Below are 21938 nucleotides of genomic sequence, written 5' to 3' on the forward strand. Positions count from 1 at the left end.
AGGAGCCTTCTGGGGAGCCTGCAACTGCTCTGTTTCTTAATCCATATGGTGGTTATGTCAGTATTTGCAAATGAAAAATGTAAACTTTCATAGAGTTGTCTGTACACTTAAGATTTGTTCACTTATGGGGAGCTTCAAGATGGCGGAAGAGTAAGATGCGGAGATCACTTTCCTCCCCACAAATACGTCAGAAATACATCTACACGTGGAACAACTCCTACAAAACACCTACTGAACGCTGGCAGAAGACCTCAGACCTCCCAAAAGGCAAGAAACTCCCCACGTACCTGTGTAGGGCAAAAGAAAAAAGAATAAACAGAGACAAAAGAATAGGGACGGGACCTGCAGCAGTGGGAGGGAGCTGTGAAGGAGGAAAGGTTTCCACACACTAGGAAGCCCCTTCGCGGGCGGAGACGGCGGGTGGCGGAAGGGGGCCGCTTCGGAGCCACGGAGGAGAGTGCAGCAACAGGGGTGCGGAGGGCAAAGCGGAGAGATTCCCGCACAGAGGATCGGTGCTGACCAGCACTCACCAGTCCAAGAGGCTTGTCTGCTCACCTGCCAGGGCGGGCGGGGCTGGGAGCTGAGGCTCGGGCTTTGGTCAGATCCCAGGGAGAAGACTGCGGTTGGCGGCGTGAACACAGCCTGAACGGGGCTAGTGCGCCACGGCTAGCGGAGAGGGAGTCCGGGAAAAAGTCTGGACCTGCCGAAGAGGCAAGAGACTTTTTCTTGCCTCTTTGTTTCCTGGTGCGTGAGGAGAGGGGATTAGCAGCGTCGCCTAAACGAGCTCCAGAGACAGGCACGAGCCGCGGCTATCAGCGTGGACACCAGAGACGGGCATGAGACACTAAGGCTGCTACTGCAGCCACTAAGAAGCCTGTGTGCGAGCACAGGTCACTCTCCACATCTCCCCTCCTGGGAGCCTGTGCAGCCCGCCACGGCCAGGGTCCCGCGATCCAGGGACAACTTCCCCGGGAGAACGCACGGTGCGCCTCAGGCCGGTGCAACGTCCTGGTAGCCTCTGCCGCCGCAGGCTCACCCCGCACTCTGTGCCCCTCCCTCCCCCCCGGCCTGAGTGAGCCAGAGCCCCCGAAACAGCTGCTCCTTTAAACCCAAACTATCTGAGCGAAGAACAGATGCCCTCAGGCGACCTACACGCAGAGGCAGGGCCAAATACAAAGCTGAATCCCAGGAACTGTGCGAACAAAGAAGAGAAAGGGAAATCTCTCCCAGCAGCCTCAGAAGCAGCGGATTAAGGCTCCACAATCAACTTGATGTACCCTGCATCTGTGGAATACCTGAATAGACAACAAATCATCCCAAATTGAGGAGGTGGACTTTGGGAGCAATGATATATATATATTTTTTCCCTTTTTCTCTTTTTGTGAGTGTGTATGTTTATGCTTCTGTGTGTGATTTTGACTGTATAGCTTTGTGTTTACCATTGTCCTAGGGTCCTGTCTGTCTGTTTGTTTTTTTTTTCTTCTTTCTTTTAGTATAGTTTTTAGCACTTGTTATCATTGGTGGATTTGTTTTTTGGTTTGGTTGCTCTCTTCTTTCTTTTTTTTTACTTTTCAAATTTTTTTAATAATTATTTTTTATTTTAATAACTTTATTTTATTTCATTTCATTTCATTTTATCTTTTTCTTTCTTTCTTTCTCTTTTTCTCCATTTTATTCTGAGCCATGTGGATGACAGGCTCTTGGTGCTCCAGCCAGGCATCAGGGCTGGGCCTCTGAGGTGGGAGAGCCAAGTTCAGGACATTGGTCCACCAGAGACCTCCCAGCTCCACATAATATCAAATGGTGACAATCTCTCACAAAACTCCATCTCAACGCCAAGACCCAGCTCCACTCGACGACCAGCAAGCTACAGTGCTGGACACCCTATGGCAAACAACTAGCAAGAAAGGAACACAACCCCACCACCCATTAGCAGAGAGGCTGCCTAAAATCATAATAAGGTCACAGGCACCCCAAAACACACCACCAGAAATGGACCTGCCCACCAGAAAGACAAGAAACAGCCTCGTCCACCAGAACACAGGCACTAGTCCCCTCCACCAGGAAGCCTACACAACCCACTGAACCAACCTTAGCCACTCGGGGCAGACACCAAAAACAATGGGAGCTACGACCCTGCAGCCTGCAAAAAGGAGACCTCAAACACAGTAAGTTGAGAAGCAAAATGAGAAGACAGAGAAACACACAGTAGATGAAGGAGCAAGGTAAAAACCCACCAGACCTAACAAATGAAGAGGAAATAGGCAGTCTACCTGAAAAAGAATTCAGAATAATGATAGTAAAGATGATCCAAAATCTTGGAAATAGAATAGAGAACTACAAGAAGCGTTTAACAAGGACCAAGAAGAACCAAAGAGCAAACAAACAGTGATGAGCAACAGAATAAATGAAATTAAAAATTCTCTAGAAGGGATCAATAGCAGAATAACTGAGGCAGAAGAACGGATAAGTGACCTGGAAGATAAAATAGTGGAAATAACTACTGCAGAGCAGAATAAAGAAAAAAGAATGTAAAGAATTGAGGACAGTCTCAGAGGCCTCTGGGACAACATTAAACACACCAACATTCGAATCATAGGGGTTCCAGAAGAAGAAGAGAAAAAGAAAGGAACTGAGAAAATATTTTAAGAGATTATAGTTGAAAACTTCCCTAATATGGGGAACGAAATAGTTATTCAAGTCCAGGAAGCACAGAGAGTCCCATACAGGATAAATACAAGGAGAAACACGCCAAGGCACACATTAATCAAACTATTAAAAATTAAATACAAAGAAAAAATATTAAAAGCAGCAAGGGAAAAGTAACAACATACAATGGAATCCCCATAAGGTTAACAGCTGATCTTTCAGCAGAAACTCTGCAAGCCAGAAGGGAGTGGCAAGACATGTTTAAAGTGATGAAAGGGAAAAAACCTACAACCAAGATTACTCTACCCAGCAAGGATCTCATTCAGATTTGACAGAGAAATTAAAACCTTTACAGACAAGCAAAAGCTAAGAGAATTCAGCACCACAAAACCAGCTTTACAACAAATGGTAACGGAATGTCTCTAGGCAGGAAACACAAGAGAAGGAAAAGACCTACAATAACAAACCCAAGGCAATAAAGAAAATGCTAATAGGAACATACATATCGATAATTACGTTGAATGTAAATGGATTAAATGCTCCAACCAAAAGACATAGACTGGCTGAATGGATACAAAATCAAGACTCATATATATGCTGTCTACAAGAGGCCCACTTCAGACCTAGGGACACGTACAGAGTGAAAGTGAGGGATGGAAAATGATATTCCATGCAAATGGAAATCAAAAGAAAGCTGGAGTGTCAATTCTCATATCGGACAAAATAGGTTAAAACAAAGACTATTACAAGAGACAAAAAAGGACACTACCGAATGATCAAGGGATCAACCCAAGATATAACAATTGTAAATATTAATGCACCCAACATAGGAGCACCTCAATACATAAGGCAAATACTAACAGCCGTAAAAGGGGAAATCAACAGTAACACAATCATAGTAGGGGACTTTAACACCCCACTTTCACCAATGGACAGATCATCCAAAGTGAAAATAAATAAGGAAACACAAGCTTTAAATAATACATTAAACAAGATGGACTTAATTGCTATTTATAGGACATTCCATCCCAAAACAACAGAATACACTTTCTTCTCAAGTGCTTATGGAACATTCTCCAGGATAGATCATATCTGGGGTCACAAATCAAGCCTTGGTAAAGTTAAGAAAATTGAAATCCTATCAAGTATCTTTTCTGACCACAACGCTATGAGACTAGATATCAATTACAGGAAAAAAATCTGTAAAAAATACAAACACACGGAGGCTAAACAACACACTACTTAATAACCAAGAGATCACTGACGAAATCAAAGAGGAAATTAAAAAATACCTAGAAACAAATGACAGTGAAAACATTACGACCCAAAACCTATGGGATGCAGCAAAAGCAGTTCTAAGATGGAAGTTTATAGCAGTACAATCCTACCTCAGGAAACAAGAAACATCTCAAATACACAACCTAGCCTTAAACCTAAAGCAATTAAAGAAAGAAGAACAAAAAACCCCCCAAAGTTAGCAGAAGGAAAGATCATAAAGATCAGATCAGAAATAAATGAAAAAGAAATGAAGGAAACAATAGCAAAGATCAATAAAAGTAAAAGCTCGTTCTTTGAGAAGATAAAATTGATAAACCCTTAGCCAGACTCATCAAGAAAAAAAGGGAGAAGACTCAAATCAATAGAATTAGAAATGAAAAAGGGGAAGTAACAACTGACACTGCAGAAATACAAAGCATCATGAAAGATTACTACAAGCAAGTATATGCCAATAAAATGGACAACCTGGAAGAAATGGACAAATTCTTAGAAATGCAAAACCTTCTGAGACTGAACCAGGAAGAAATAGAAAATAGGAACAGACCAATCACAAGCACTGAAATTGCAATTGTGATGAAAAATCTTCCAACAAACAAAAGCCCAGGACCAGATGGCTTCATAGGCGAATTCTATCAAACATTTAGAGAAGAGCTAAACACCTGTCCTTCTCAAACTCTTCCAAAGTATAGCAGAGGGAGGAACACTCCCAAACTCATTCTACGAGGCCGCCATCACCGTGATACCAAAACCAGACAAAGATTTCACAAAGAAAGAAAACTACAGGCCAATATCACTAATGAACATAGATGCAAAAATCCTCAACAAAATACTAGCAAACGGAATCCAGCAGCACATTAAAAGGATCATACACCATGATAAAGTGGGGTCTATCCCAGGAATGCAAGGATTCTTCAATATACGCAAATCAATCAACGTGATAAACCATATTAACAAATTGAAGGAGAAAAACCCTATGATCATCTCAATAGATGCAGAGAAAGCTTTTGACAAAATTCAACACCCATTTATGATAAAAACCCTCCGGAATGTAGCATAGAGGGAACTTTCCCCAACATAATAAAGGCCATATATGACAAACCCACAGCCAACATCGTCCTCAATGGTGAAAAACTGAAAGCATTTCCACTAAGATCAGAAACAAGACAAGGTTGCCCACTATCACCACTATTATTCAACATAGTTTTGGAAGTTTTAGCCATAGCTGCCAGAGAAGAAAAGGAAATAAAAGGAATCCAAAGTGAAAAAGAAGTAAAGCTGTCACTGTTTACAGATGACATGAAACTGTATGTAGAGAATCCTAAAGATACTACCAGAAAACTACTAGAGCTAATCAATGAATTGCAGTAAAATAGCAGAATACAAAATTAATGCACAGAAATCTCTTGCATTCTTATACAGTAATGATGAAAAATCTGAAAGTGAAATTAAGAAAACACTCCCATTTACCATTGCAACAAAAAGAATAAAATACCTAGGAATAAACCTACCTAAGGAGACAAAAGACCTGTGTGCAGAAAATTATAAGACACTGATGAAAGAAATTAAGGATGATACAAATAGAAGGAGAGATATACCATGTTCTTGGATTGGAAGAATCAACATTGTGAAAATGACTATACTACCCAAAGCGACTCACAGATTCAGTGCAATCCCTATCAAACTACCACTGGCATTTTTCACAGAACTAGAACAAAAAAATTTCACAATTTGTATGGAAACACAAAAGACCCCGAATAGCCAAAGCAATCTTGAGAAAGAAAAACGGAGCTGGAGGAGTCAGGCTCTCTGACTTAAGACTATACTACAAAGCTATAGTAATGAAGATAGTATGGTACTGGCACAAAAACAGAAATATAGATCAATGGAACAGGATAGAAAGCCCAGAGATAAATCCACAAACATATGGTCACCTTATCTTTGATAAAGGAGGCAGGAATATACAATGGAGAAAAGACAGCCTCTTCAATAAGTGGTGCTTGGAAAACTGGACAGCTACATGTAAAAGAATGAAATTCGAACACTTCCTAACACCATACACCAAAATAAACTCCAAGTGAATTAAAGACCTAAGTGTAAGGGCAGACACTATCAAACTCTTAGAGGAAAACATAGGCAGAACACTCTGTGACATAAATCACAGCAAGATCCTTTTTGACCCACCTCCTAGAGAAATGGAAATAAAAACAAAATAAACAAATGGTACCTAATGAAACTTAAAAGCTTTTGCACAGCAAAGGCAACCAGAAACAAGAGGAAAAGACAACCCTCAGAATGGGAGAAAATATTTGTGAATGAAGTAACTGACAAAGCATTAATCTCCAAAATTTACAAGCAGCTCATATGGCTCAATATCAAAAAAAGAAACAACCCAATCCAAAAATGGGCAGAAGGCCTAAATAGACATTTCTCCAAAGAATATATACAGAGTGCCAACAAACACATGAAAGAATGCTCAACATCATTAATCATTAGAGAAATGCAAATCAAAACTACAATGAGCTATCACCTCACACCAGTCAGAATGGCCATCATCAAAAATCTACAAATAATAAATGCTGGAGAGGGTGTGGAGAAAAGGGAACCCTCTTGCACTGTTGGTGGGAATGTAAATTGATACAGCCACTATGGAGAATAGTATGGAGGTTCCTTAAAAAACTGAAAATAGAACTACCATACGACCCAGCAATCCCACTACTGGGCATATACCCTGAGAAAACCATAATTCAAAGAGAGTCATGTACCACAATGTTCACTGCAGCTCTATTTACAATAGCCAGGACATGGAAGCAACCTGTGTGTCCATTGAGAGATGAATGGATAAAGAAGATGTGGCACATACATACAATGGATTGTTACTCAGCCATATAAAGAAACGAAACTGAGTTATTTGTCGTGAGGTGGAAGGACCTAGAGTCTGTCATACAGAGTGAAGTAAGTCAGAAAGAGAAAAACAAATACCGTCTGCTAACACATATATATGGAACTTAAAAAAAAAAAAGTTGTGAAGAACCTAGGGCCAAGATGGGAATAAAGACACAGCCCTACTAGAGAATGGACCTGAGGATGTGGGGAGGGGGAGGGGTCATCTGGGACAAAGTTAGAGAGTGGCATGGACATATATACACTGCCAAATGTAAAATAGAAAGCTCGTGGGAAGCAGCCGCATAGCACAGGGATATCAGCTCTGTGCTTTGTGACCAACTAGAGGGGTGGGATAGGAAGGGTGGGAGGGAGGGAGATCCAAGAGGGAAGAGATATGGGAACATATGTATATGTATAACTGACTCACTTTGTTATAAAGCAGAAACTAACACACCATTGTAAAGCAATTAAACTCCAATAAAGATGTTACCAAAAAAAAAAAAAAGGAGTTGTTCACTTTCCTGTATGTAAGTTATGCCTCAGTGAAAAATAAAGGAGGAAATAAATTATTGACCTTAGGTTGTTCAGTCTGTGAGCAGGGAAATTGTTGTATTTTGTTCAAAGCAGTAATCCTCTCGAGTTAGAGGTTGTGCATGGAAGGGTCACTGGGAGGGGTGAAAGCACCAAGGGTCTTTCATGTGTACCTGCTTTATGATCTACTACACCCCTGGATCCATGGCCTGGCCCCTGGCTAGAGTCTGTCTCCCTGCAGGGCTTTCTCTTTGCCATTTTACTTAGTCAGCTAATTGGAGTAGACGACACCAGACTTCCATGTGACTCCCCTTTGTCAGGGTCCTCTGAGGACTCCCGTCAAGGTCTTTACTGTGGTGATGCCCCCAGGCCAGCCTGCAGGGTCCCCTAGGTTGGACACAATAGATGCCTCATTCCACGTGACTGCCTTACTTCTCCAGTACCTTAGTCTTGGGCTACTGCTGCCGCCCTGTTTTAAGCATATCCTTTCCCTAGAATTTGAATTCTTTTGCCCTTTAAGCTGCCTCTGGTAATTTTGACTGAATTTCTGATGAAGCTAGGCAGGAAGGTTCTGGGGGATGAAAGAGATATATTTCCCTAGGCATAATCTTAAACTCATCTGGTGATGGACGTGGGAAGGGCTGTAGATTCTCACCCTTTCTTTTCCCAGAAGTCACAGCAGGTGGTACCTTCAGAGGCCTTAACTCAAAGTACCAATTTAAATGAGTATGGGATTTAGCCTATTCACAGCCCTGGCCTTCCTGTCCGTTGCCTGTGAAGTGAAATTTGGCAGAGTTAAAAGATGACGATCATTCTTTTAATCAACTGCCTCTAGGAGAGGATTATGGTGTTTCTGTTCTGACACAGTTTCAGAATTCCCGTGACTCTTACTTTATGGCCCCAATGCTCTTTTTTTTATCCCTTCTGCACATGTCATACACCACCTCTCAACCCCATGCTCTCATTATCAGAATCTCAGCCTTGAAACAAAACAAAACAAAAACCTTCCACACACAAGCAGAGTCCCTTTGTTGGTATTCCTCATTCACTGTGGAACCGATTGTCATAGCAATGACTGTCCCCACAGACATTTCATCATTTGGGGTTTCCATCAGGTGTTTCTTTTTTTTCTCTTTCTTAAACAGCAACCGCCAACACTGCTATTAAACAAACTATGAATATAGCTTAACAGCCTCTCTTGGCAGTTTTTAACTAGAATGCATTTGCTTCTAATTTCAGGTACAATTAGTCATGCCTCATAAGTAAAGCTAACTTTACGAAGATGCTGGTGTTGGTTTGCTTTTAGTCTTATTTATTGTTGGATTCAGTACTCTGAATACAGAGATTTGTGTGTGAGTGTGGCGGGGGGGGGGTGGTTCTATAGAAAGCAACATGGGAATTGAGTTCTATGCCTACAGGTACCTTAATTTTATTTTCTGAGATTTTGTTATTTCTCTGCATTGTCTTGGTTTTAGTTTATGGCCTTAGCATGCTCATTATTTAAGAAGTGTTAGTGAAAGGCATAGGAGACTTGAGTACTTAATAATTAACCAAAAATTTGATATAATATTTAACTAGCTGGTTCCTGGACAGCTGTATAACATCCTTCTTTTAAAATTAGACTATGTGAACACTGAGAACCAAATGAATTAGATATAAAACTTTTTTTTTTATTGTTGTTAACATGCTTGGGAAAGTTGTAGCATTTACTTAGTGTGTCAAATAAAAGTCTGAAGGCAAAACCTAAACGTGTTAGTCACCCTTAACTCAGGGCTGTGGGTAAAGGAAGTGGTTCACCCCTAAAGAGCTACAGGGGTGGCAGCCCAGCCAACTACTTGTAAATGTAACCAGATGAGGCAGGTACCAAGTTCGGCTGCTCGCTGCTCGAAAGGCCAGTACTCAAGAGATAAGTGTTGGTGGAAAAGGAAAAGTTGCTTTATTCAGGAGGCTGGCAATCTGGGAAGGCAGTGGACTAATGTCTTAAGACCATCTCCAAGTCGCCAGTTAGGAGACAAAGGTCTTAAAGACAGTGTGAGTGACGGGGCTGCAGCGTGCATGACCAGCTCGTGCAGAATCCTCGGATTGGTTGGCATCAAGGTGAAGTTTTGAGCATCGTCCATCTTCCAGTTTCAACTGGCCTGGGGTCTCCGTGCTTGAGGTCAGCAGTTTTCATCTGGTGAGGGTCTGCTTCCTGTAGAAACAACTCAGGAATGTGTGTCAGGCCTTTATATCTTCAAGGAGCTGGGAGTTCAGCGACTGCTGATTTATGGTCTAAATTGTTACCAGTTTCCTGTCACAGCAGCTATTCTTTGTTTCTACATCTTCACATTTCCTAATCACTAACTCTTGAGCCAGCCTTTTGATACTCAGGGGAGGCCTGGGAGACTAAGCTTTTCGGTATAAACAAGAGGCAGGCAGAGGACATGGGGAGTGGGGTCTGTCCTGAGAAGGCTCCACAGGCTCTTGCCTTGTCACTTTGATGCTCCTCACTGCTGAGGAGGCACAGCTGCAAAACAAGAAAGGGAATAAAGTTTTGGATAGAGAGGTTAATCATAAAGTCAGCAGAGAGACTCAGTTTCATAAAGGGGTCTCTGCCAATGCCCTGGTCAATCCCCTTCGCCACCAGAGATCCTCGCCATCTTGGAGGTCCACACTCTGCTGTAGAGAGAATGTGGCATTGCCTCTTCAAAGCTGGCTTATGACGTGCTCCCTCCTGAGTCTTCCTAGTTCAGCTCCTGAGTTCTCTTAGGTCCCAAAGATGGGGCAGTAGCTGTTATCACCAGACCTGGCCATCAAGGCATGCTCATTTCCAGCACCAAGCTTAAAGGCCTGGGACCTAGCCTGGATTCAGTCTCTCGCCAGCTTCATGACTAGGCAACTGACTTAACTTCTCAGAAACTTGGCTTCTTCCTCTGTGAAATGCAGATAATACCCATCCCATCAGACTTTGATTAAATGAGACACTGTGTGTGGGAAATATATAGTGCTTGGCAGTAAGTAGTATGGACTCAACAAATGATCATTGATTTAATTACTAATATGCTAATAGATGGTATGGAAAATTCTGCTTTCCCCCATAGTTTTTGTCACATCATGTTACAGTTTTTTTTTTTATAAGATGTCTCCAGAAACCTTTGGTAGAACAAATTACCCACCTCTATCCCCCAAGAAACCAGAAAAGGATTTTTTTTTAATTAATTAGTAAAATGCATAACATAAAATTAACTTTTTAACCACTTTCAAGTGTACAATTCAGTGACATTTAGCACTTTCACAGTGCTGTACAACCATCACCATTATCTAGTTCCAGAACATTTTAATCACCATTAAAGGAAACCCCATAGCTAGACTCCATTCCTCAAATCCCCCAGCCCCTGGCAACCACTAATTGGCCTTCTGTCTCTAATGGATTTGCCCACTCTAGATATTTCATATAAATAGAAACATACATTATGTGTTTTTTTGTGTGTCTGGCTTCTTTCATTTAGCATAATGTTTTCAAGGTTCATTTATGTTATAGCATGTATAACAGAAGTGAATAATAGTCCACTGTGTGAATATGCTGTTTTAGTCTGTTTGGGCTGCTATAACAAAATATCACAGTCTGGGTGGCTTATAAGCAACAGAAATTTATTCCTCACAGTGCTGGAGGCTAGAAGTCCAAGATGAGTATGCCAGCATGGTCAGAGGGCCCTCTTCGGGTGGCAGGCTTATCACAGTACCCTCTCATGATGGGAGGGGCCAGGAAGCTCTGGGGTCTCTTTCATAAGGGCAGTAATGCCATTCATGAGGGCTCTGCCCTCAGGACCTAACACCTCCCAAAGGCCCCACCTCCTAATACTATCTCATTGGGCATTAGGATTTCAACATATGAAGCTGGGTGGAGGTGGCGGTTGGGGGGAGGTGTAAACATCCAGACCATAGCATATATACCATATGTAGTTTATCCATGCATCAGTGGATGGATATTTGGGTTGTTTCTACCTTTGACTGTTGTGAATAAATAGCATTGTGGTGAACATTCTTGTACAAGTTTTTGTTAGAATACTTGTTTTCAGTTCTTTCGGGTATATACCTTGGAGTGGAGTTGCTGAATCATACGATAATTCTATGTTTAACTTTTTAAAAACTGCCAAACTGTTTTCAACTACGGCTACGCCATTTTGCATTCCTAGCAGCAATGCCTAAAGGTTGCAGTTTCTTCCAACACTTGTTATTTTTCAGTTTTTTGATTGTATCTATCAGGGTTGGTATGAAGTGGTATCTCGTGGTTTGGGATGGTTTTTATAGTACAGATTTTGTATGTGTCTGGACTCAAATTTTCTTACTCACGTTCTTAAGCCTATTATATTGCAAAGTTACACGAAAAACCGCCTATACATAATTTCCAATAAGAGATAGGTACAATGCGTCTTTTCCTTCACAGCCCCTGATGTGAGTAACCATCGTGGCTCTGTAATCTGTAGCGTAGATAAACCACTTGTGGGCAATCAGTGCTAATTATAGATGATGTCTGATGCCTTGTACCTTCTCTCTAATTCTTTTCTTTTTGTTTCAGGGATTTCCTCTGGGTCATCCAAAATGCTTTTAAAACATATCGGATAAAAGCTGAGCCACCTGCTCGTGTCGGACTGCCATCTCTGTGCTCCACTGTCTTCTATGGCATTTTGACTCCATCAAGGCCAAGGACCTGCCGTTCATGATGAGTGATGAGAAGAGCCTTGGGGTGTCCCCCAAATTGGCCTCACCTTCAAGGAGCACAAGTAGTTGCTCTTCCAAGCAGGGAAGTCGACAGGTAAAGTTTAATGCAAATATTAAGATGCAAATTTAAATCAAGAAGTTTGCAGATTAAAATCTGTACATTTACTTGGGAACTCCTACTTCTCAGTTTAAGAGCATTTGCTTTTAGTCATATCTTAATTATCTAAGATGAGTAAATTTTAGATAATTTTAATAATGCAGCTCGAGAGCCTACTGGATGGGAAGAAATATATTTGTCTCTTTGGATTATTTTACTCAATCGCTGCAACCGTCCTCCAACACAGATATTGATATTCCTGTTTTCTCTGTGAGGAAGCTGAGTCAGACCAACTGAGTTATCTGCCCAAGGACACATAGCTAGTCTATTAAGTGGCAGAAACAAAAAACCAAAGCTCATTCTGTTTGAGTCCAGAGCCCACACTTTCCTTTATACCCTACTAACCAAAACAAAAAAGCTAACAATCACTTTTTCAGTGATTATAATATCCTCACGCCCTCTTCTTCCTTCACTTTACCAAACCTTTTATGACAGCTTCCAACCACAGAATGCCCCGTTATAACTTTGGGTCTCACCTGCTTTACTTCTCTAACGGGCAAGGGAAGCAAGTCAACAGAGAAGTGGTCAAAAGGAATCATGTAGAAAAAAAAATAAAAAAATAAAAAAAAACAAAAAAAGGAATCATGTAGGAAGAAGAAGGAAGTGAAACAAAGGACTGAATAATTAACTCCTAAATAACTCTCAGCTAATTATATGTTGCTCCTTGATTTCCTTTCTAAAAAAATCTCTGTTAGCAGAATTTGCTGGTTTTAGATCCATGGCAGTAAATGCACATTAGTTATTATAATTCTTTAACCTTCAGTTAAGTCAAAAGAGAGTGGGCTGCCCAAAAGCTGTGGGTTTACAACCGAAGTGGTCTCGGAGCCTTTTCAGTGTCTGCTGGCTGGGTTGGCCTTGCCTTTACTCCATGGGGCGCACTGGCCTAAATTGGCTCTGAGTCCTTGGTTCCAGATTGGAAGCAACAGTCAAGCAGCCTCCCACCTCAGGCAAGTCCACATATGACGCATCACCACGGGTCTTCCGCTTCCAACGTTGCCTAGGACAGGGAGCTTGCCACCTCTCAACACTGCTTCATGGCATTAGAATCTATCATTCTAGACCAATTAGATTTTGCCATAGGGGCGTTTGGGGACCTCTCCAAGGTCTCCCCTGAGGGGTTGGGAAGAACAATTTTTTCATCACTGTTATCACTTCCTTCTGGGATTAAAAAAAAAATGACTAAGGTTACTCCTTGGCTAACGTATCATGGCTCCGTGGGAGTTCTAGTTTCATGAGGGTAGCTAATCTCACCCACTTTGGCAGCTTTCCACGGGGGTGTTTCTCTCCCTAAGCCAAAAATCTGGTTGGGATTAGAGCCGAGTATGTGATCTTCCCCCAGTCTTTTGCACTTAGTAGCACCTGTTGCCATGTCCTCCTTGGATAAAGGGAGAACACATGATTCATTCAAACAGCCAGTGCTTATAACACCATAGCAACTGGAGCAGTGCAATGAATGAAATTCTAGGACTGAATACCATAGAAACTTTTTTTTGATGTGTTATTTGAAATTGATTGAGTTGGTTTTCACAGAGCTTTTATTTTTGAGGTTACATCATAAAGAGTAAGAGGAATGTGCTTGAGGCCTCACCTTTTTTCTGACTTAGAATGGGTTGGTCACTCAGCCGTTCATTCGTCAATTGGTCATCTTTTATATTTAGGATCTCTCACTTTAATTTGCCTGTAATGTTGCTTTATACACATAAACACTTATTTTCCCTCTGTGCCAGAGAAGATGGAGCCTTTAATAAGTTCATTCCAGCTTTAGCCTGAGTCTAGTTATAAAGCCAGGTTTAATTTTCAGGAACCATTTTCTTATTCAATCCACTTTCCCATCCTTCTGTCAAAGAAAGGTGTTCGGTCGCAGGACTGGCTCAGCTTTTCCCTCTGTGTTGTCTACCTCGGCAATCCAGGTCCATCCCACATCACACACTGTCCCAAGACTGTCTTTTAGTTTCTGAACGTGCCACAGAGGTACAGGGACCTTGGAAGTTCTTACTTCATGGCTCTTAGGGAACACAGCCATATCCAGGGGTCTCTTGGATGCTAAATGTAGCGACCATGCTGTGTTTCCAGTCACTTTGCTGGAAGGTACAAGTTCACCATTTAAAACTTCAAGATTTATATGATTTATTTAATTTGAGGAATGTTCAAATATAACCAATGAAGATAATCTGTGCAAAAACCTACTTGTTTTTAAAGCTCCAGATTAAAGTCATTTTTAGGTTCATTCCATCTGGAGGAGATAAGTCTGATGTTAAGTTTATTGACCATCTTCCTTAATGCTAGTTTTTCTCACAGACTTTGGAATTATAGTTTAGGGTGCCATCTTGAGCCTGCTTTCCCTGTGTCCTTTCTGTGCACTCACCTGTGATTTTCTATGACCTACTTCCTACCTCTGATGACCCCAGCCCAGAGCCAAGTCTGATATTTGCAGCTGGGGCCTCTGTTCCACATCAACCAGGAGTATATAAGAGCCACCACCAGGCCAGCGTGCAGCATGGCCAGGTCCTGGTTGTGAGACTGTCTGCATCCCACCATCAATCTGGATAGGCAGATTTTTAAAGCCTCCTTTCATCATGGTGTGGGGCTTCCCCCTCCACATTCTCTGATTTCCAGCAATAAGCTAGCTCAGATCCCAGCCTTTTCCTGGGGATATTTGTAGCTTCATTAGCCCACTGAAGTAGGACTCCTGGATGCCTCTGTCTGCAGTATCCTTTGCATTTCTATTTTGTGTCTTATCCATGAGATTGAATCTTGTTTTGTTTTGTTTTTTTCCAAATCACACAGACATATCAAAAAAAAAACCCTACATGTTTATATTTTTATATATTTTTGCTGTTTGGAGCTTGTGAGGTGACAGGGAAGGGGCACTAAATGCATAAACTTAGGGTACAACCTTGGCTGAAAGACTTGGTCTTCTGGAGTCATTTTCGTTGAAATTCTCACCCACCATTGCCAGGTGACATTGGTTCTCTGTACTCTAGCCACACTGGCTTTCTTTCACTTCCTCGCACTGATTTGCCCTTGTCCTTGTTTCTTGAACTGAACTTGAACTTGTTTTTCCTATCCCAGAGCCTCCTCATGTAAATCTCTAGCAGCCCTCATTTGTGTGTGGATACTCCCCTTTCCAAATATCTGTGTTAGAAGAGCTTGCTTCCTTAATGGACAAAATGATGAGACCTGGGTGTTACGTGTGATCTGTGTTTTTCATTTCTACAAATTGAACCTAAGACAAAGTTTACACCTTACAGCCTTGAAAACCCAAGAAGGGTGCTGTCATCTTTTAACTTAAATACTAGGGCTTTTGAAATTTTAAATATGCTATGCCTCATTTTGTCAATGTGGAAACAGCCTTTAAATATAATTTTATCGAGATAATTTTAGGAGGAAGGTATGCCTAGTGATTAGAGCTTGAACTCTCCAACCTTGCTTCCACTCAATAATTCTGTAACCTTAAACTCTCTAAGCCTCAGTTTTCTCATCAATAAAATTGGAATAATAATAGTTCTTTTCTCATACGATTATTGTGAGGATTAGAATTAAAGCATTTAATGTAGGGTCAGACTCATAGTAGGTGCTGAGTTAATATTAACATTTATTTTTATTATTATAGTTAACATTAATTTGAATTTCATTCCTATATGTGGAAAACCTAAATTTTCGTAGTGAGTAGGTGTATTTTTGCCCTCAGAAACTTTGGCAGGCATCATACGTGTACCAACCCATACCTTGTTAGTGTTGTACAAAGGTCCACAAAACTATACAATGTATATATGAATGTATACTTTAAAATGTATCTTACTTTATACATATTAACAAAGTACTTTTAGGGAAGAATGTTTAATATATGAGCTACATTTGATATCTTGAACATAGGACATAACCTGTACCTAAAGCAAGTGGAAAAAGTGTTAAATTCGTTTATTTGTTTGTTTGTTTATTTTGTTGTGTGAGATCTTAGTTGCGGCTTGCATCTCCTTAGTTGTGGCATGTGGGCTCCTTAGCTGCGGCTCACTGGCTCCTTAGTTGCGGCACTTGGGCTCCTTAGTTGTGACACACAAACACTTAGTTGCAGAATGCATGTGGGATCTAGTTCCCTGACCAGGGATTGAACCCAGACCCCCTGCATTGGGGGTGCGGAGTCTTATCCACTGCACCACCAGGGAAGTCCCAGGCGTTAAATTCTTATCCCATTCTGTTCTGCTGGGTTTTGTCCTTGCATGAGTGTCCTTGTATGTCCTTTCCCCATGCATTCACTTATCTATTGGTAGTAGCTGCTTAGAGCATTGTGTTGAGAAGGATTCTGCAGTTGAGTCTGGGTTCAGTGGGAAAGAGTGCCGTGTTTTCAGTAACAGCTCATGGGCATACACAGGGTGAGTGGCAGCATGGGTGCCACATTTGTCACCCCTTAGTGCTATTAGAGGGCTGAAATAAAGAGAAAGCTGCTACAGTCTTTATATTCTGCTGTGGGAGGAACTTCTGGCAAGTGAAGTTCACCTCAGTTCTCCATTTTCTACTTCCTTTGCAGGGACGTCATGAGAGGAAATTTAGTATTTTCACTGGCTAAAAGCCATTGAAGCTCATTGGAGAAAGGTCCTCTGTAAATTTAAGAAACAATTACTGATGAGCTCCCTTTACTTTGGCAAATTCTGGAGCCAGAAGTGAGATGTCCTTGTTTCAAGAACACTGATACACTGCACAAGAAGTAGATCTCTTTGAAATAGACCATCCTTTAGATATAGCACCTTTACTGGATAGGAATCTATTCTCCTTGCAGGAAATCTCCAACTAAAGGAACCCAGCTTACACAGAGAATAGGTTGTTGGTCCCTTCTGACTGTCTTCATCACACCCCATTCCATGTAGTGTTCTAAGTCAGTCTTTGCTTCACTTTTCTTCCCCATCCCAGGCTTTGGCTCAGCTATCCCCTTTAGCTAGATTAAATCATATGAAACTGTTCTGCCCTTTTGAATTTTGCGATTTTCTTGAAAAGAATCTTCATCTATTGCTTTAGCCCTTTAAAAATAATTTTTATAAAAAATAATATATGCTCTCTGTAGATCATTTCCAACATACATGCAGTCTATGTGAATTGCAATACTTTAGTTTTAAGTGGCTGCTTGATAGGTCAAGTAAAGTGAAGCTGAGAATGACCGTTGGTTGTGGAGGTCACTGGTGACATTGCTGAGTGGTTTCCTTGGAGTGGTGGGCATGAAAGTCTGGTTTAAGTCCGTTCATGAGAAAATAAGAACAGAGGAAGAGGGTACCCCAGTTCTGCCAGGCACCAGACAGGAATTGAGAGAGGCCTTCACAAATGTTCTGTTTGGGAACCTTCAGTTTGGCTAATGCCATGCCTAACACAGCCCTGTTCTCTCCTCTCTTTTGATTAATTCATTGGTTTGAAAGAGTGTGTGGTTCTTTGAGTCCTGGGTCCTATTTACACATCTTTTGAGCTCTCATGGCACTGGCACGGGGCTTTGCACGTGGCAGATGCAAATTACTGGGCTGAGTTTGCTGCACACCAGCAGCAAATATCCCTCTATCGAGGGCAGGTTGAAATGCATGGGCAGGTACATGTGGAGAATGAGAGCAAAAAGCCACAAATTCCCCAGCTCCCTCACTCCGGAGACAGACATATGAGGATTTCAAAAAATGAACAGAGACCTCTCCATTTGAGTTTTTCCTGGAAAATGATGAAATCCCTAAATACTTTCTAAACCTGGGGTCTCCAGACAGACTGCTCTGTTGGACAGTATGGAACAGAAGTAATGACTGTCTTCGTTTTAACTGACCTGTATTCACACTGGCTCTGCTTTTTGCTAACTGGACGACCTTGCCATGTTGTAGAAAACCTCTTAGGCTTGGTTCTTCAGCTGTGAAATGTAGATAATTTTGCTTCCTTTTGCAAACTAAATGAAATAATAAATACAGAGTACCTGGGCTGCACATGGTAGACATTCGGTAAGTGTGGATTAAATGAATGAATGAATAAGCATGTGGTTGCTAGGTAGAAAGACTGCAATTCACAAAGCTCTATACATATATTAAGTAGGTTAAGGGATGTCTAAGTGGGAGAGAGAATTGCTATTTCAATACCTGTAAAATATGAGTAATTTCCTCTTGTCTTTTTCCCACTGCCCCTTACATTTCCTTCCTAGGACTTCAAAGTAACGCATTTCAGAAGCCAGACTGTGCTAGAGATGAATGAATAGGTTTTGCCTTTTTTGAAAGAGTTCTATATGCCCTAATTTTTATTTCTTCAACCAATATCCATTGAGAACCTATTAGTAAGAGACCATGAGCAGGGAGATGTGAAGCTACTAAGAGGATAGGACAGCTGAACACGGGAGATGTGAAGCTACTAAGGATAGGACAGCTGAACACATCACTACAAATAAGAAATCAACTTTGATTGGGAAGACTGTGGATTGTAAAGAGAGCATGGCTTCCGTTCTTTTTTTTAATTTGCTGTGTAAGTCAGAAATCTGGAACTGAATCCTTCCAAAATAATTAACAAGTGCTTCTCTCATTACTGCAGGGGATCTGAAATGGAGAGGTCTCCATACAATTATGCAATTTATTCTTGTCACCCTCTTGTCCCTGGGGCAAGCTGAGGTGGCCTTTGAGCTCTCCCAGGGTCACCTGATGAGAATTTATTTATGCAGACTCTTAGATTATGCTGTACTCCAGGGAGCCCAGGGTGGCTGGGCTTGCTGCCAGAACCCATAAGACACAGGAGCTGAATGGGAGAGAATTTGCCAGAAAGAGTGAATTAAAGCTATAATGTTCAGGTGTTTATAATTTCAGCTCTCTGGGTATTGAAAATATGTAGTTCCCTTTATTTCTTTTAATTCATTGTGTCTTTAGACACTGAGATTTACCAGCTGCCTTTTGTAAGTATGGGCTGAATAAACACCACGATAAAGACCCGTCAAGGAAGAGTGGCTTGGGAATGGCATGGCTGTGTCACATTGTTCTATGATGGTCACAGAAGTTGCTTGAGAGCCAGATAGCCTGAGTTTAAATCTTGGGCTGTTTATAAGCTGTTTGACCTTGAGCAAGGTCCTTAATCCCCCTGTGCCTTGTGTCACGTAAGGTTGTGACAGTTGCTTCAGTTAGAAGAGAGCCAGCATGTAGTGTTATGTAAGTGTTTGACACATAGTAGTGTTATGTAAGTGTTTGACACATAAGCCATTCACCTTCGAGAAGCAGGAGTCCCAGGAGCCCTCAAGCAGTACCACATGGTGACTGCTTCCCTGTTTCATCCTATGCAGAGGCAGACGGCTTGGCTTCTGTCTAGGCTGCTCTGAAAAGAGTCAGCAAGGGACTCTAGAAGTTAACAAGCATCTGATAGCACCTTTGCAGCTCATAAGATCCTCTCCTACTCTCCTTTGGAGTCTCAAAACAATCCAACGAGGTCTGTATTTTTCCTACACTTTAGAAAGAAAACAGGGCCCAGTTAACTGCTGGTTTAGAGTCAACACAGCTAAGAAGTGGTAGAGGGTCAGGCAGCCATCTATTTGAAGAACACTAGGTTTCTTTAGATGCTAGAAAGCTTCTTTAGAAGTTAATTCAAGTTCCACGTGCCCTATGTACAAATGATTGTTGTTTAAACACACCTCCAGAAGCCAACACTCTGTGAATGCAGGGGCAAGAGGAACACAGATGAGGGAAGCAGCCATAAGGATCCCCCAGGTCTGTTTGTCCAGAGCTGTTATTTTTCTCGTGGCTCCAACAGAGAAAAATAATTAACTATATAGTTCCGTCTTAGTTTTTCAGATCCCCCCCCTTCCTGAGCCTTTTATTTCTCCTTACTGCCTACCTTTTGGTCACACCTATGGTTGTGACATTATGCACTGAAAGTAGGAAGGGCAAAGACCCAGCACTCAATTCTCAATATATTTCTACTCTGAGTAAGTCTTGTAAAGAGAAAAACAAACATTTGATACAGGAAGAAATGAAAACTTCAGCTAAAATGATGTATTTGAATTGTCAGGGTTTGCTTGTCGCTTTGCATGTCTACAAATGACAGCTGCCTTCCACACTCTGAAGGGCACAAGAAACCAAACTCTTAAAACACTTCTGGAAGTCACTGATCCATCCAAACTGTTCTGCAATTCCAGAATAACACACATAGCAAATATATTTTGGTGGGTTTTAGAAACACTAGTTTGATAGAAACTACATGGATACCTTAAGAGAATCAGCGTATTTATTCACGGTTGGCATTGGCCATAGTGCAGGATACAGCAAGGCAGAACCGATTCAGATGCTTTTGTTGAGAGCACAGCTTACTAGCTTTGCAGTTACTAGATGTTTTTCTAGGAGCTATAGATGCAAATGTGAACCAAAGGGGCTCAACAGTTCTTTCCCAGGGAGGGGAAAGTCTGAGTCTACTTAAGTGATGTGATGCTATTAAAATATTGATACTAAAGGCCGAGAAGTGACCGTGTAAGTAGGACCTAGGCAAAACAGGAGACTTCCCTGGAATAATCTGACATCTCTCTAAGGTCCTCTACACCCTGGCCCTACCATCGAGTCCAGCTGTGTCTCCCTCTGCACCTCTACACAAGATCCCACCACAACCAAAATCTCCTCCTCTCTATTCTCACTCCAGGTGAGTCGATTTCCTGGCAGTCTCTGGCCTAGTGGTCCCTCTTGCCCTGTGTAGTAGGCTGAATGGTCCCCCCACCCCCAAAGATATATCTACATCCTAGTCCTTGGAACCTGTGAAGGTTACCTTATTTGGTAAAAGATGTAATAAATTTAAGAATCTTGAGATGAGGAGAACGTCCTGGATTAGCCGGGTCAGCCCCAAGTTCAGTGACCGGTGTCCTTATAAGAAACACACAGAGAAGACAGACGCGGAGGAGAAGGTGATGTGTGTGAAGACGGAGGCAGAGATCTGGGTGATGGGAATACGAGCCAAGGAACGCCAAGGCCACCAGAAACCGGAAGGGGCAAGGAACACTATTATAGACCGAATGTTTGTGTCTGTGCCCGCCCCACCCCAGTTCATATGTTGAAGCCCTGACCTCCAATATGATGACATTTAGAGGTGGGGCCTCTGGGGGGTAGTTAGGTTCAGATGAGGTCATGAGGGTGATGCCTTCATCCTGGGATGAATGCCCTTATGAGAAGAGGACAGACGACAGAGCTTCTTGCTCTTAGGCGTGGAGGAAGAGCAGACAGCGGGAAGGCAGCTGTTTACAGGTCAGGGAGCGGGTTCTCACCAGGAACCGAATCTACCAGCACCTTTATCTTGGACTACCCTCCCAGTCTGTGGTATTTGTTACAGCAGCCCAAGTTAAGACAAACACATTCTCCCTTAGAGCCTCTGGAGGGAGCATAGCTCTGCTAACGCCTTAATTTTGGACTTCTGACTTCCAGAACTGTTAGAGGATAAATTTCTGTTGCTTTAAGTCACCAGCGCTGTGGTAATTTGTCAGGGTAGCCTCAGAAGCCCTGCTTTCTCACACTGTGTCAGTTTTTCTTCATATCCCAGTTCAAGTCATTTCACTAAGGTGGATCCAGCCCTATGTGAGATTGTGCCTGCCCTGGAACAGGAGTCTGTAGCAGGTTTATGTGAGACTCGCATCCGGCATTTACAAGCTTTCAACCGTGTGGTGTCTCTATTTTTAATGTACGTTAACTGTTTGAAGGCCAGCATTTGGTTTCACATCTTCGCATCTCCAGTACCTATATGGTGCTAAGCCTTAGACCTTTGAGTTAGAGACTAC

At 41.9% G+C, this 21938-nt stretch overlaps 1 protein-coding gene across 4 annotated transcripts in view; it reads left to right on the forward strand.

Annotated features, from left to right (window-relative positions):
- OSBPL3 (oxysterol binding protein like 3) overlaps positions 1-21938 on the forward strand; it is a 206047-nt gene that overhangs the window by 103112 nt on the left and 80997 nt on the right. For all 4 annotated transcript variants that reach the window (XM_060304519.1, XM_060304517.1, XM_030857364.2 and 1 more), the window contains one exon: positions 11900-12136. In XM_060304519.1, the coding sequence (XP_060160502.1) occupies positions 12041-12136 (96 nt within the window). In that variant the 5' untranslated portion in view covers positions 11900-12040. The remainder of the gene's footprint in view (positions 1-11899; positions 12137-21938) is intronic.

The sequence above is a fragment of the Globicephala melas genome, chromosome 9 (assembly GCF_963455315.2).
Source record: "Globicephala melas chromosome 9, mGloMel1.2, whole genome shotgun sequence".
NCBI classification, from domain to species: Eukaryota; Metazoa; Chordata; class Mammalia; order Artiodactyla; family Delphinidae; genus Globicephala; species Globicephala melas.